General features: G+C 43.3%; 1 protein-coding gene across 1 annotated transcript in view; it reads right to left on the bottom strand.

The window, feature by feature from the left end:
* Window positions 1–213: 213 nt before the first annotated feature.
* Window positions 214–12,471, bottom strand: part of LOC140740595 (11-beta-hydroxysteroid dehydrogenase type 2-like) — a 117,669-nt gene continuing 105,411 nt past the window's right edge. The window contains exons 4-5 of the mRNA XM_073069884.1: window positions 4,125–4,262; window positions 214–2,811 (exon numbers count right to left, since the gene is read on the bottom strand). Of these exons, the coding sequence (XP_072925985.1) occupies window positions 2,459–2,811; window positions 4,125–4,262 (491 nt within the window). The 3' untranslated portion in view covers window positions 214–2,458. The remainder of the gene's footprint in view (window positions 2,812–4,124; window positions 4,263–12,471) is intronic.

Genomic DNA, 12,471 nt, shown 5'->3' with positions numbered 1-12,471 from the left:
ACAGACTCAAGAGGGTTCTCCAAATATCTGTACTTAGTCTGGGGATTTGTCTATTTTTCTTCCAAAACAGTACTTCATGGCCTTTATATCATAAACATTCTATGTAAAGCTGTCAGTTTGATTCCTATTAAATGTGGCGGGAACAAGCAGTCTCCAAGCTTTGCTTTCAAGTAAGACAAACCCCAAATAATAAAGCAAGATTAACAAACTAGCTCATTTTTGTCACTTTTATTTCTGCTGAGAAACTCACATGAAAGACTTGCTTGGTGCAAAACAACAACCAAGGATTGAAGTGCAGGAGAGAAAACCAAAGTCAGTCAGCTTAGCAAGGTGTATCAGTTAGGGGAATAAGTTTTCAGCCATTGAGATTTTATGGATTTCTTCTTCTCTATTTAACAGCTAAATAGACTTACTGCCAGAGAACTGCCCTTGCAGTTGCCAGTAGATCACCAGTGTCCCCATATTCCTGCTAGAAAGTTTGCTTCAGGGTGAAGATCTGGCTTCATTTAAGTGATGGTGGCTTGACAGTGACTGGGGAATCTGCTGGCTCAGTGCTACAGCAAAATGAGACAGCACCTTGATACTGAAGATCCACAAATCCTTGTGGGCCTCCAAAGGTCCCATTCAACTTTCTCTAACCATCTGTCCACTGGGGTTATGTGGTGAGAGAAAATGAGGTGGGTGGCTAAGGGTCTGGTCCTCCTAATGCTCAGCTTCTTCAGGTAACGTTCCAACGTTAGAACCACAAGGATCACCAAGAAAATTGCAATCCAGACCAAAGCGAACATCAGAAAATCCCAGCTGTGTGACATCAGAGATCCCTAGAAAACTTCCACATATTAACCACATGGATCAGCAGAAAATCCCAGTTTCATGGAAAATCCCAAAAACGGAAACACAGAAAATCCCAATCTTAGGAGGGAGAAGGCTGGCAGCTGTAAGCATCCTAAGGTGCGGGTGCTATAGAGGTGGAGGTCAGAGAGGAGAGTGAGTTGCATTTCTGATTAAGGAGAATTTTGCAGCAGTAGTTGAGATGAAATGACTGAGGGATTGTCCCTTTAAGGGTAGAGCTGAGAAATATGCAGGAGGTGGTCACTTGGTAGAGACCTCTAATGTGGGCCTCTAATGTGGAATCCAGGGAGATTTTAGAAGGTTACAAGAACAATAGGGTTGGTATAGTAGGGAATTTTAGCTTTCTTGATTTGGATTGAGACAGTCATCGTGCTAAGGGCTAAGATGGGGTGGAGTTTGTTAAGGGTGTTCAGGAAAGTTCTTCAGGCAATGTATAGAAAGATTAACTGGGGTGAGAGCAAATCTTGACCTTCTCTTGGTTAAGAGGGTGGGACAAGGTGACTCTTCGTGTTCACTGACCATTGTTTTATTAATTTTAAACTGATTATGGAAAGTGTCAGACCTGGCCCACAGATTAAACTTCTAGACTGGGGCAAGGCAAAATTTTATGGTATTAGACAGAAGGTTGCAAAGCTTAACAGGAGTAGATTGTTGACAGGCAAAGGGACCACAAGCAAGTGGGACGATTTTAAAACCGAGCCATCAAGAGTTCTCTGGGAGCAGTCAATTGTACAATTCAACATTTAATTCCATTTTGACTACTAGGAGTTCTCTAATGTCACTACAGAAGCCTTTTCTTCACTCACAATTCAATGTTAGTGTCCATAGATAGAGCAGGACATTTGATTTATCTTCTACTTTCATTTGCAACACAGATCTTTGTTCCGTAGGGAATATGAGGAGGAGAAATGAAGGTGATGATCAGATCAGCTGTGATCTTATTCAATGGCAGAGTGACTTTAGAGAGAGGGAGACCCTACTCTTGATCATGTTCAGTGCAACATCGAACCCGTTTGCATCACAGTTTGTCATGGAAGCTCCAGTGCACTGGAACACAAGGGGCTACAAAAACTGCTGGACTCAGCCCGTTCCATCATGGGTACAGCTCTCCGCACCACAGAGAGCAACGGCATGAGGCTATGTGTCAGAAGGCAGCCTCTGCCACCAGGGACTCTAATTATTTGACCCATGCCCTCTTCTCAATGCTGCCATAAAGTAGAAGATATTGGACCCTGAAGATCTACACGCCAAGGTTCAGCAAGAACGTCTTCCCCCACTGCCATCAGAGTCGTGAACTGACCGATATAACCTTAACAATACCTTGGACTATCGTCTATTTTCTCCCTGTCATTAATGCCATTGTTTGTTTTGTTAGTTATTCTGTGCATGTGTGGCTTGGGTATAATTTATGTAAATTTAAGTTTATTTTATCATACGTGTGTTCTCATCTTGTTCTGTGAAAAGCTAATTTTTCACGGCACTAATACCTTCTGTATGCCTGAGATAATAATAAACCTGAACACTTACACTATATTGGACGTAAAATAACAGAAAATTAATGAGCAGCCTAAAACCAAACAATAACCAGGTTTTCAAAATTAGAGTACTACTGGCTGATGTTGCTTGAACTTATACCTTTAGGTAGAAGTTTGTGTGGAACAAAAACCTTACTAAGGACACCATCACTCACAAAGGAAGGCAGGAAATAGTAAATAATTCTGAGCACATCAATTATATATTCAGTGGTGTACCTAGGCTTAGGATGTTGTACTAACAAAGCAGTAACAATGGTTTCAATTATTGGCTCTACATGCTGTCGGAATAAAGGCCCAACTTTGACAAAGGCTTGCTTTAATTCTGCTAGATAGTCTTCTCCGTAGTCTTGCAGGAGGGCTGGACAGAGGTTCTCCAAAAGTTTTCCATAACGTTGCTCCCACACTTCAACATTCCCAACTTGCCCTGAAATAGAAAATGTGAGAAAGTTCTACATCATGTTATAGTGTAATTTTCGTTATTATTATTCATCACTGGTGATCTTGCCTGTCATGAGGACTTTCCATGTCAATAATTATTAATGATAAAACATGATTAGCAATGATCAAATCAGAAAGAAATATTCATAGTCAAGCAAATGTAACCAGAGCAAGCAAGTTGGCACCAGGTCACAAGAGTCAATTAAGTACTGAAGACAAGTTAAAGCATAGACGATCGAAAACTCTATATTGTTGATCTAGGATCTATGTTTCTTATAAAAGGTCCTTCAAACTCTATACTTCATCTCAGATTCCACAAAAGGTCCTTCAAGATCAAAACTTCATCTCAGATTCCACAAAAGGTCCTTCAAGCTCTAAACCTCATCTCAGGTTCTACAAAAGGTCTTTCAAGATCTATACTTCATCTCAGATTCCACAAAAGGTCCTTCAAGCTCTATACCTAATCTTAGATTCCACTGGTATTCTCCTTGCCTGATTTGGAAGGTTGTGAATTCAAATCCCACTCCAGAGGTGTGGCTAAAAAGCTGACAGTAGTGCAGTGTTACTTCAGGTGCTGTCCTTTTGATGGCATGTTAAACCGAGGTCAACCTGCCCTGTCATAGACAAAATGTACTGGCACTCTTCTGAAAAGCAGAAGGAAAGCTGAGCTGTAGTCATGAATTATATCTACTTTTCAATCAACATTGCTAAATTATGTCCTTGTTCTTACTACAGTACTGTTTGCGGGTGCTGGCTTTGTAAGAATCAGATGCCATGTTTTCTGCAGTACACAATCCTTCTATGAAGTGCATTGGATGGTCTGAGATTCTGAAACATGCTGGATTGACGCAAAGCTGCTCTTTTGCACAAATGGAATCCATGAAACACACTGCAGTGCATCATTCCTCTGTGGCTGACTTCTACCAACGTTCACAGCACCATTCAAAATATTCAGCTCTATCTACAAATTTCTGTGCAAAATACCTTCTCACCTTGCAGAATGAAAACAACTGTGTTGTATTTATTTTCTGGAACCCCTTTAAGCCTTGCAACGCTGCTCTTCAGTTCCCCTGTGCACACCCTGCTTTCTTTGCAAATCAACTTTCAACCATTTTAACCAAAACTCCAGATATCTCCACTTAAATATCTAAAAAAAAAGCACCTTCATCAACAGAGAAGATTTTTCTTGCTGGTAACTATTTTTCAACTACTTGGGAGAATATGGAAACTTTATGAATGAAAGTTATTGTTGTTAGCCAGATACTGCATGCTGCACTAATTAATCAAAATGCATTTTACCTGTTTTAGTAGCACCGGGTTGGATGATGGATATTTGTACTCCCCAAGGTTTCATTTCTTGGCGCAGAATATCTGAAAAATGTTCCAGTGCTGCTTTGGATGTACCATATGGTGACATTCTTGCAAATGGCAATTCCCCTGTTGGTCATGAGCTCGTTAATAAGGCAATCTATATACGCTTCTATTTTATCATCAGAGCACAATGAAATTGGACTTAACTCAAAAGGACTAGAATATAAAAGCAAGGATGCAATTCTGAGGCTTTCTAAGGCATTGGTCAGACCATATTTGGAGCTTTGTGAGTATTTTTGGGCTGTACTATATATGTAAAACAAAAAGGATATACTGGCACTGTAAAGGGTCCAGAGGAAGTTTATGAAAATGATCCCAGAAATGAAAGGGTTAATGCATGAGGGGCTTTGGCCTCATGAGGATTTTGATGGCTCTGGGACAGCCCTCGCTGGAGTTTAGAAGAAAGAGAGGGGATGTCACTGAAACCGACCAAATATTGAAAGGCCTAGATAGGGTGAACTTGGAGAGGATGTTTTCAGAAGTGGGAGAGTCTAGTGTCAGAGGGTATGGCCTCAGAATACAAGGACATCCCTTTAGAACAGAGATGAGGAGGAATTTCTTTATCCAGAGGGTGGTAAATCTGTGGAATTCATTGCTTCAGCTGCGGAGACCAAGTATTTTGGTATATTTAAAGCAGAGGAGGAAATGTTCTTCATTAGTAAGTGTGCCAAAGGTTGTGGGAAGAAGGCAGAAGAATCGGGTTGAAATGGAAAATAAATGAAACATGATCGAATGGTGGATCAGACTTGATGGGTTGAAAGGCTTAATTTTGCTCTTATGCTGTATGGTCTTAAAGTATTAAATAATGACGTAGATCGCTGATGTAGAGTTACACAAATATATCAGTGGCTTTCTAGGTCTTTATCTCTCAGTGAGCTCCTTCCAGTTTAGCGAGAGCGTATGAATGCCCAACCCTACATATGAGCAAACTTCAAAAATATTATTAAATTCAAAACTTTGATGCATGTAGATAATTTTGTTCCTACATCTGTAGAACTAATCTCCTCTCACTTCACGTTTAGTAAGAATTCTTCCTTAGCAATCTTAGATATTTTTGATGCCATTCATTACAATACTGCAGCATTGAATGATATCTATGTATTGTCCAACTTATGCACAAAATAGTCTATAATAATGGAATTGGTTCATCAAACAGTGAGGGTTTATACTTATATTGTACCATGCTGGTTTAACATTCAGAGCTTGTTGAATTCTACTGATGGTAAAAGTGAAAGTATAAGAGAAGTCTTTGCTGCTATGCTGTTCAGAGTAAATGAACAAGGTATTTCAATAACAACTGCCTAGTGGCCAGCTGTTTCAGATTTACTATCTTGTATTGCCATACACCACAGAAACAAGTAGTTTGGCCAACTGAGTCAAATCCATCAACCCCCCCCCCACCCCACCACCATTTTTCTGCAACCCATTACATGTCCATTGACTCCTCTCTGAGTTACTCTACACAATGATCAACTTACCATAGCCTGTTAATAAGAGAATGTCTTTGGGGTGTGGGAAGTAACTGGAGGAGAACCTGGACATACCCACAGAGTTGGGGGAAACTGAGCAAAATCCACAAAGACAGCCGCAGAGGTCAGAAGTGAACCTTGGTCACTGAACAGCTGCTGTACCTGTACCATGTCCGTGCTACCCACTCCCTCCCAGGTTCAAAGTTCAAAGTGAAATCTATAATCAGAGTGCATACATGTCACCTCATACAACCCTGAGATTCTTTTGCCTGTGGGCATGCTCAGCAAATCTATAGAACAGTAAGTAAGCCGGATCAATGAAAGAGCATAGAAGAGAACAAACTCTGCAAAAGCAAATATAAATAAAGAGCAATAAATAATGAGATCATGAAAAGACAAGATAGAGTCCTTAAAGTGAGATCATTGGTTGTGGGAACTTTTCAATAGACGAGTGTAGTTATCCTCTTCTGTTCAAGAGCCTGGTGGTGCCATGCTTTCTTTGTAATATGTTGGGTCCGGGACAGGTTCCCTGAGATGGAATTTAAAGTTACTGACTCTCCGCCTCTGATCCTCTAATCCATGTCATTCTTATGCCACAGCTGAGGAGAAGAGCACAATGCAGGTGGATACAAAACACATTCTAAATTAGTGTCGTCAGTTTTACGTGAGCAGCTGCCTGATGCTCAGAAGACAGCACTGCCAAAGACAATCGCAAAGGCCAGTCCTCCACCTGGTTGAGACCATTTGAATTCCTTGTACAGAAGCTAGAATAAAACAGTGGGGGAGGAAATGATGAGTTCCTCCAGCATTTTCTGTGCGTTACAGCATCTCCAGAATCTCTTGCGCCTTCATTGTGCTGATACATTTGCATAAAGGTTTGGTGCATGCCTGGGATGAGTTATCATTGCAGATCATACCGAGGAATTCAACCGTATTAACTCGGCAGCTGAAGAGAAGAAATTATAAATATGCATAGTCGGAGCACTACAGTAACCATTGCTGGACTTGTGCCCTCTCTGAGTTACGATGCTGTCTGAGAAACCATTTACTCAGTGAGCCGTTTTATTTGTACAGAATACCATTAGAGTGCAGATGCAAATTTGGGTTATTACTTGTGTTGGCACATAATGCGCATGTAAAAGTACTCATGGGATTTTATTAGAAGCCGGACAGTTTTATTAAGTGACTAATCTCAACATACAAGTGTTGTAAACAGAACTATTTAATAGGTGAAATATTATTGTAACACTAAAAAGTTGGCTTGGCTGTCTTTGTGCTTCAAATGTCGTAAAATATTATACCCACAAGACTGAAGCAACTTATTTAGTCCTGTACTCACTGTTACGAATGTGCCACAGCTCTGAGGGGCCGAAGGGTGCGGGGTAGCCCCCTCCTTTGTGAGAATCGCAAGATCACTATTAAGTCAGTTCAGGGGACACAGGAAATGAGAGAAAGACATGCAGAATCCACAAAAGGGTTGGAATGTGTCCTGGCCTCCGAAAGGCGGACCCATCGATACCGGCTATTGTCTCTTGGAGACGGACTTGTGTATTGCATCCTGCACGATGCATCGAAGCCCCCCCAGGCAATGAACCGAGGGGGAGGTTGGTGGAGGGATTGCATCATCCCAACCTGATCGACATCTGCGACCCTGTGAGTCAGGATAAAAAGAGGGTCTGGGGGAACAGCCCGTCAGACGCACCAGAAGAAACGCTAGCGATCCCGTAATAGCGAAAGCCGGTGGAAGGCCACGTGCGTCCGCTTCCATTTGCCCCGGAATCGGTGGCCTTTGCCACGGAAAAACGGTTTTTAGCTAACAATGGGGAACTCAACTCTCAACGACTCTCGAAGGATTGACATCATAAAAGGAATGGGCAAGTTTTTCTCTAAATCTCTCTCTCCCCAACGGCTGCAGCCTGTATGAACTGAACGAACTATATATTTCCATCGGACAATTCATTATCCCCTAGACAACGATACAGCTTATTTCTTATTGATTATTATTATACCTGCACCTTTAGATTTAGTATTGACGACGTATAGTATCTGTATATTTGCATTGATTCTATTTTTGTGTCTTTTTACTAATAAATACTGTTTAAAAATAGTATCATCAGACTTCAACAGACCTCTCTATCTTTGCTGGTAAGTGACCCAGTTACGGGGTACGTAACATCACAATGTTTCAGGTTTTTTAATGGACAAGGGAATTCAATATATGGCCTATAACATGATAATCTGCCAATATTAGGGCAATAGAACATTCCAGACTCAGAGGAATTCCTGTTTTTTGTGTGTAACTCATAAAAATATGTTTTGTACTTAATATTGTACACGAGGGAATAAAATGCCCATGAATAAAATAAAGCAAATTAATAAATTGTTTCTGCTGCAAATGATATTTTGATATAAACCTCCATCAATCACTTGTCATTGTAGCCTGAAATGACCTGGTGGCCATTTTCACTTTTACCAGCCACGGACTGCATCTTAAATTGGAAAACAAAAGAACAACATGGGAGTTAAAGTGGCGTAGGCTGATTGTGCCCTTGTCATACGCTATACTCTCAGCTCCAATCAATTTTTTATTACATCTGCAACATTCCAAGTCAGGCTGGAGTTGAAGGATCCAGGCGTTGGACCGCTGATGCATTATTTCTGCCAATGGATTGAATTTATAGCTAAAACTGCACTCAGTGTATCATCAATAAACTTACTTGGTGGTCATAACAATAAAGAACAAAGTTGTGACTGGCAACAGACTGCTGAAATAATGCCAAAAGGCACAGACTGTAGCAGTTAGTGTGCAGTCCTATTGCTAAATGCTAAAGAGCCTGGATGTTCCCATTGAAAGAGTGGAGAAGGGAGGTTGGGTCTCTTTGAACCAGTGCCCATCCTGGAGAGTGAATTATAATGTTTCACTAGAATGAGTGGCTCTGTGCTGGGACTCTTGCCTCTGAATAAGATGGTTATGGGTTCAACTGCAGCTCCAGAAAGCTGCCGTACAATACTAAGTGGATGCTGTGTTGTCAGAGGTGCTATCTTGAAGATGAGACATCAACCTAAAGTACCCACTCCCACTCAGATACACATGAAAGATCTGACAGTATCATTCTGTCGCAAAGCAGCAGAGTTCTCCCTAATATCATAACTAATATTTTATCGTTTGGTTGGGAAGATGTTGGATCTGATTGCTAAGGATGTGGTTTTGAGGTACTTGGAGGTACATGATAAATAGGCCATAGTCAGCATGGTTTCCTCAAGGGAAAATCTTGCCTGACATATCTTTGAAGAAATAACAAGCAGGATAGACAAAGGAGAATCAGTTGATGTTGTGTGCTTGGATTTTCAGAAGGCCTTTGACAGAGTGTCACACATGAGGTTGCTTAACTAGTTAAGAGCCCATGGTTTATTGTGAAAGAAACTAGCATAGGTGGAAGATTGGCTGACTGGCAGGAGGCAATGAGTAGAAATAAAGGGAGCCTTTTCTGGTTTACTGCTGGTGACTAGTGGTGTTCTGCAGGGGACTGTGTTGGGACCAGTTTTTTATGCTAAGTGTCAATGATTTGGATGATGGAATTGATGGCTTTGTTGCAAAGTTTGCAGACAATACAAAGATAGGTGGAAGGGCAGGTAGTTTTGAGGGAGGAGAGAGACTACAGGAGGAGAATGGGCAAAGAGGTGGCAGATGGAATACAGTGTTGGGAAGTGTACGGTCATGCATTTCAGTAGAAGAAATGAAAGGGATGACTATTTTCTAAATGAGAGAAAATACAAAAATTTGAGGCGCAAAGTGACCTGGGATTTCCTAAAAGTTAATTTGCAGGTTGAGTCTGTGGTGAAGGAAAATCCGAATTTAGCATTTGTTTCAAGAGGACTAGAATATAAATGCAAGGATGTAATGTTGAGGCTTTATAAAGGACCAGTGAGGCCTCACATGGAGTGTTGTGAGCAGATTTGATACATTCATATTAGAAAGGATGTGCTGAAACTGGCGAGGGTACAAAGGAGGTTCACAAAAATTATTCCAGGATTGAAGGGCTTGTCATATGAAAAGCATTTGATAGCTCTGAGCCTGGAATTTAGAAGGATGAGGGGTGATCTCATTGAAACCTATCAAATGGTGAGTGTCCTTGAAAGAGTGGATGTGGAGAGAATGTTTCCTATGGTAGGAAACTCTGAGGCTAGAGGGCCCAGACTCAGAATAGAAGGGCGTCCTTTCAGAACGGAGATGAGGAGGAATTTCTTTAGCCAGAGAGTGGTGAGTCTGTGAAATTCATTGTACAGGCAACTGTGGAGGCTAAATCTTTATGTATATTTAAGGCAGAGGTTGATAGATGCTTGATTGGTCAGGGCATGAAGGGATACGGGGAGAAGGCAGGAGACTGGGGCTGAGAGGGAAAATGGATTACATAGAAACATAGAAAACCTACAGCACAATACAGGCCCTTCAGCCCACAATGCTGTGCCGAACATGTACTTAGTTTAGAAATTACCTAGTGTTACCCATAGACCTCTATTTTTCTAAGCTCCATGTATCTATCCAAGAGTCGCCTAAAAGACCCTGTCGTTTCCGCCTCCAGCACTGGTGGATTTGCAGGTTGAGACTGTGCAGGAGGCAATCCATGATGAAATGGCAAAGCAGACTGAATGGGCCAAATGGCCAAATTCTGCTCCTAAATCTTAAGGTTTCATGGTCTTGATATCAACATCTCAGAGAACATCACAGATACAGACTGTGTAGCCATGGATACAGAGGGTGTGGCCACAGATACAGACCGTGTGGCCACGGATACAGAGGGTGTGGCCACGGATACAGACCGTGTGGCCACAGATACAGAGGGTGTAGCCACAGATACAGACCGTGTGGCCACGGATACAGAGGGTGTGGCCACGGATACAGACCGTGTGGCCACGGATACAGAGGGTGTGGCCACGGATACAGACCGTGTGGCCACGGATACAGAGGGTGTGGCCACAGATACAGACCGTGTGGCCACGGATACAGAGGGTGTGGCCACAGATACAGACCGTGTGGCCACGGATACAGAGGGTGTGGCCACAGATACAGAGGGTGTGGCCACAGATACAGACCGTGTGGCCACAGATACAGACCGTGTGGCCACAGATACAGATGGTGTGGCCACAGATACAGACCGTGTGGCCACAGATACAGAGGGTGTAGCCACAGATACAGACCGTGTGGCCATGGATACAGAGGGTGTGGCCACGGATACAGACCGTGTGGCCACGGATACAGAGGGTGTGGCCACGGATACAGACCGTGTGGCCACGGATACAGAGGGTGTGGCCACAGATACAGACCGTGTGGCCACGGATACAGAGGGTGTGGCCACAGATACAGACCGTGTGGCCACGGATACAGAGGGTGTGGCCACAGATACAGACCATGTGGCCACGGATACAGAGGGTGTGGCCACAGATACAGACCGTGTGGCCACGGATACAGAGGGTGTGGCCACAGATATAGATGGTGTGGCCACAGATACAGACTGTGTGGCCACAGGTACAGACTGTGTGGCCACGGGTACAGACGGTGTGGCTACGGGTACAGACTGTGTAGCCATGGGTACAGACAGTGTGGCCACGGGTACAGACTGTGTGGCCACAGATACAGAGGGTGTGGCCACAGATACAGACGGTGTGGCCACAGATACAGACCGTGTGGCCACGGATACAGAGGGTGTGGCCACAGATATAGATGGTGTGGCCACGGGTACAGACGGTGTGGTCACAGGTACAGACTGTGTGGCCACGGATACAGAGGGTGTGGCCACAGATATAGATGGTGTGGCCACGGGTACAGACGGTGTGGCCACAGGTACAGACTGTGTGGCCACGGGTACAGACGGTGTGGCCACGGGTACAGACTGTGTAGCCATGGGTACAGACAGTGTGGCCACGGGTACAGACTGTGTGGCCACAGATACAGAGGGTGTGGCCACAGATACAGACGGTGTGGCCACGGGTACAGACGGTGTGGCCACAGGTACAGACTGTGTGGCCACGGGTACAGACGGTGTGGCCACGGGTACAGACTGTGTAGCCATGGGTACAGACAGTGTGGCCACGGGTACAGACTGTGTGGCCACAGATACAGAGGGTGTAGCCATGGGTACAGACGGTGTGGCCACGGGTACAGACGGTGTGGCCACGGGTACAGAAGTATCGCTGCTTGTAGCATATTGCCATATATTGACTGCTGTCAGTCCAGGATTGCAACAGTGACTGTTGCGGGGTGGAAATGTAAGAGCTAGGTGATGAATGGTTGTTTCTTTAAGACCAAGATAACAAATATATTTGTGTCATTAACAAAAATCACATGACAGCATGTTTAAAAAACATCTTCATGTGGAAAAATTGCCAGTCCACCCAAGGGACGAGGTATTAAAGAGCAATAAGTGATCCTGATATGACAATGAAGGAGATGTAGCTAAAGTGGGGTGGGAATGGAATGGGATTGTTCAAATGGGACCTGGAATGAGCCAAATGGCTTTTTTTTGGTGCCCTAATAAGAGAGTGAGCAGGAGACGGAGTGACAGTGAGAAGGTGAGAAAGATTGCTTGCCCCATGAAAAAAGATGGGTATCACCCTTCCAAAATATTTTTTAGTGCTAACTAGGCCCTGTCACTGGCTTGCCTGCAAGTTGCTCCTGACCTAAGTGCTTCTGTCATCCCTGGTGGACCCTTTTTCATGTTTATATTGGTATTGACAGGTCACGTCCATTTAGTTTCCCAATGGACAGCAGACCTTTCTAACTTGGAATTACAGCCGATGTCAATCTT

The sequence above is a fragment of the Hemitrygon akajei genome, chromosome 17 (assembly GCF_048418815.1).
Source record: "Hemitrygon akajei chromosome 17, sHemAka1.3, whole genome shotgun sequence".
In the NCBI taxonomy this organism is placed as follows: domain Eukaryota; kingdom Metazoa; phylum Chordata; class Chondrichthyes; order Myliobatiformes; family Dasyatidae; genus Hemitrygon; species Hemitrygon akajei.
Note: the sequence above shows the minus strand (reverse complement) of the source record. Positions and strands in the feature narration are given on the sequence as shown.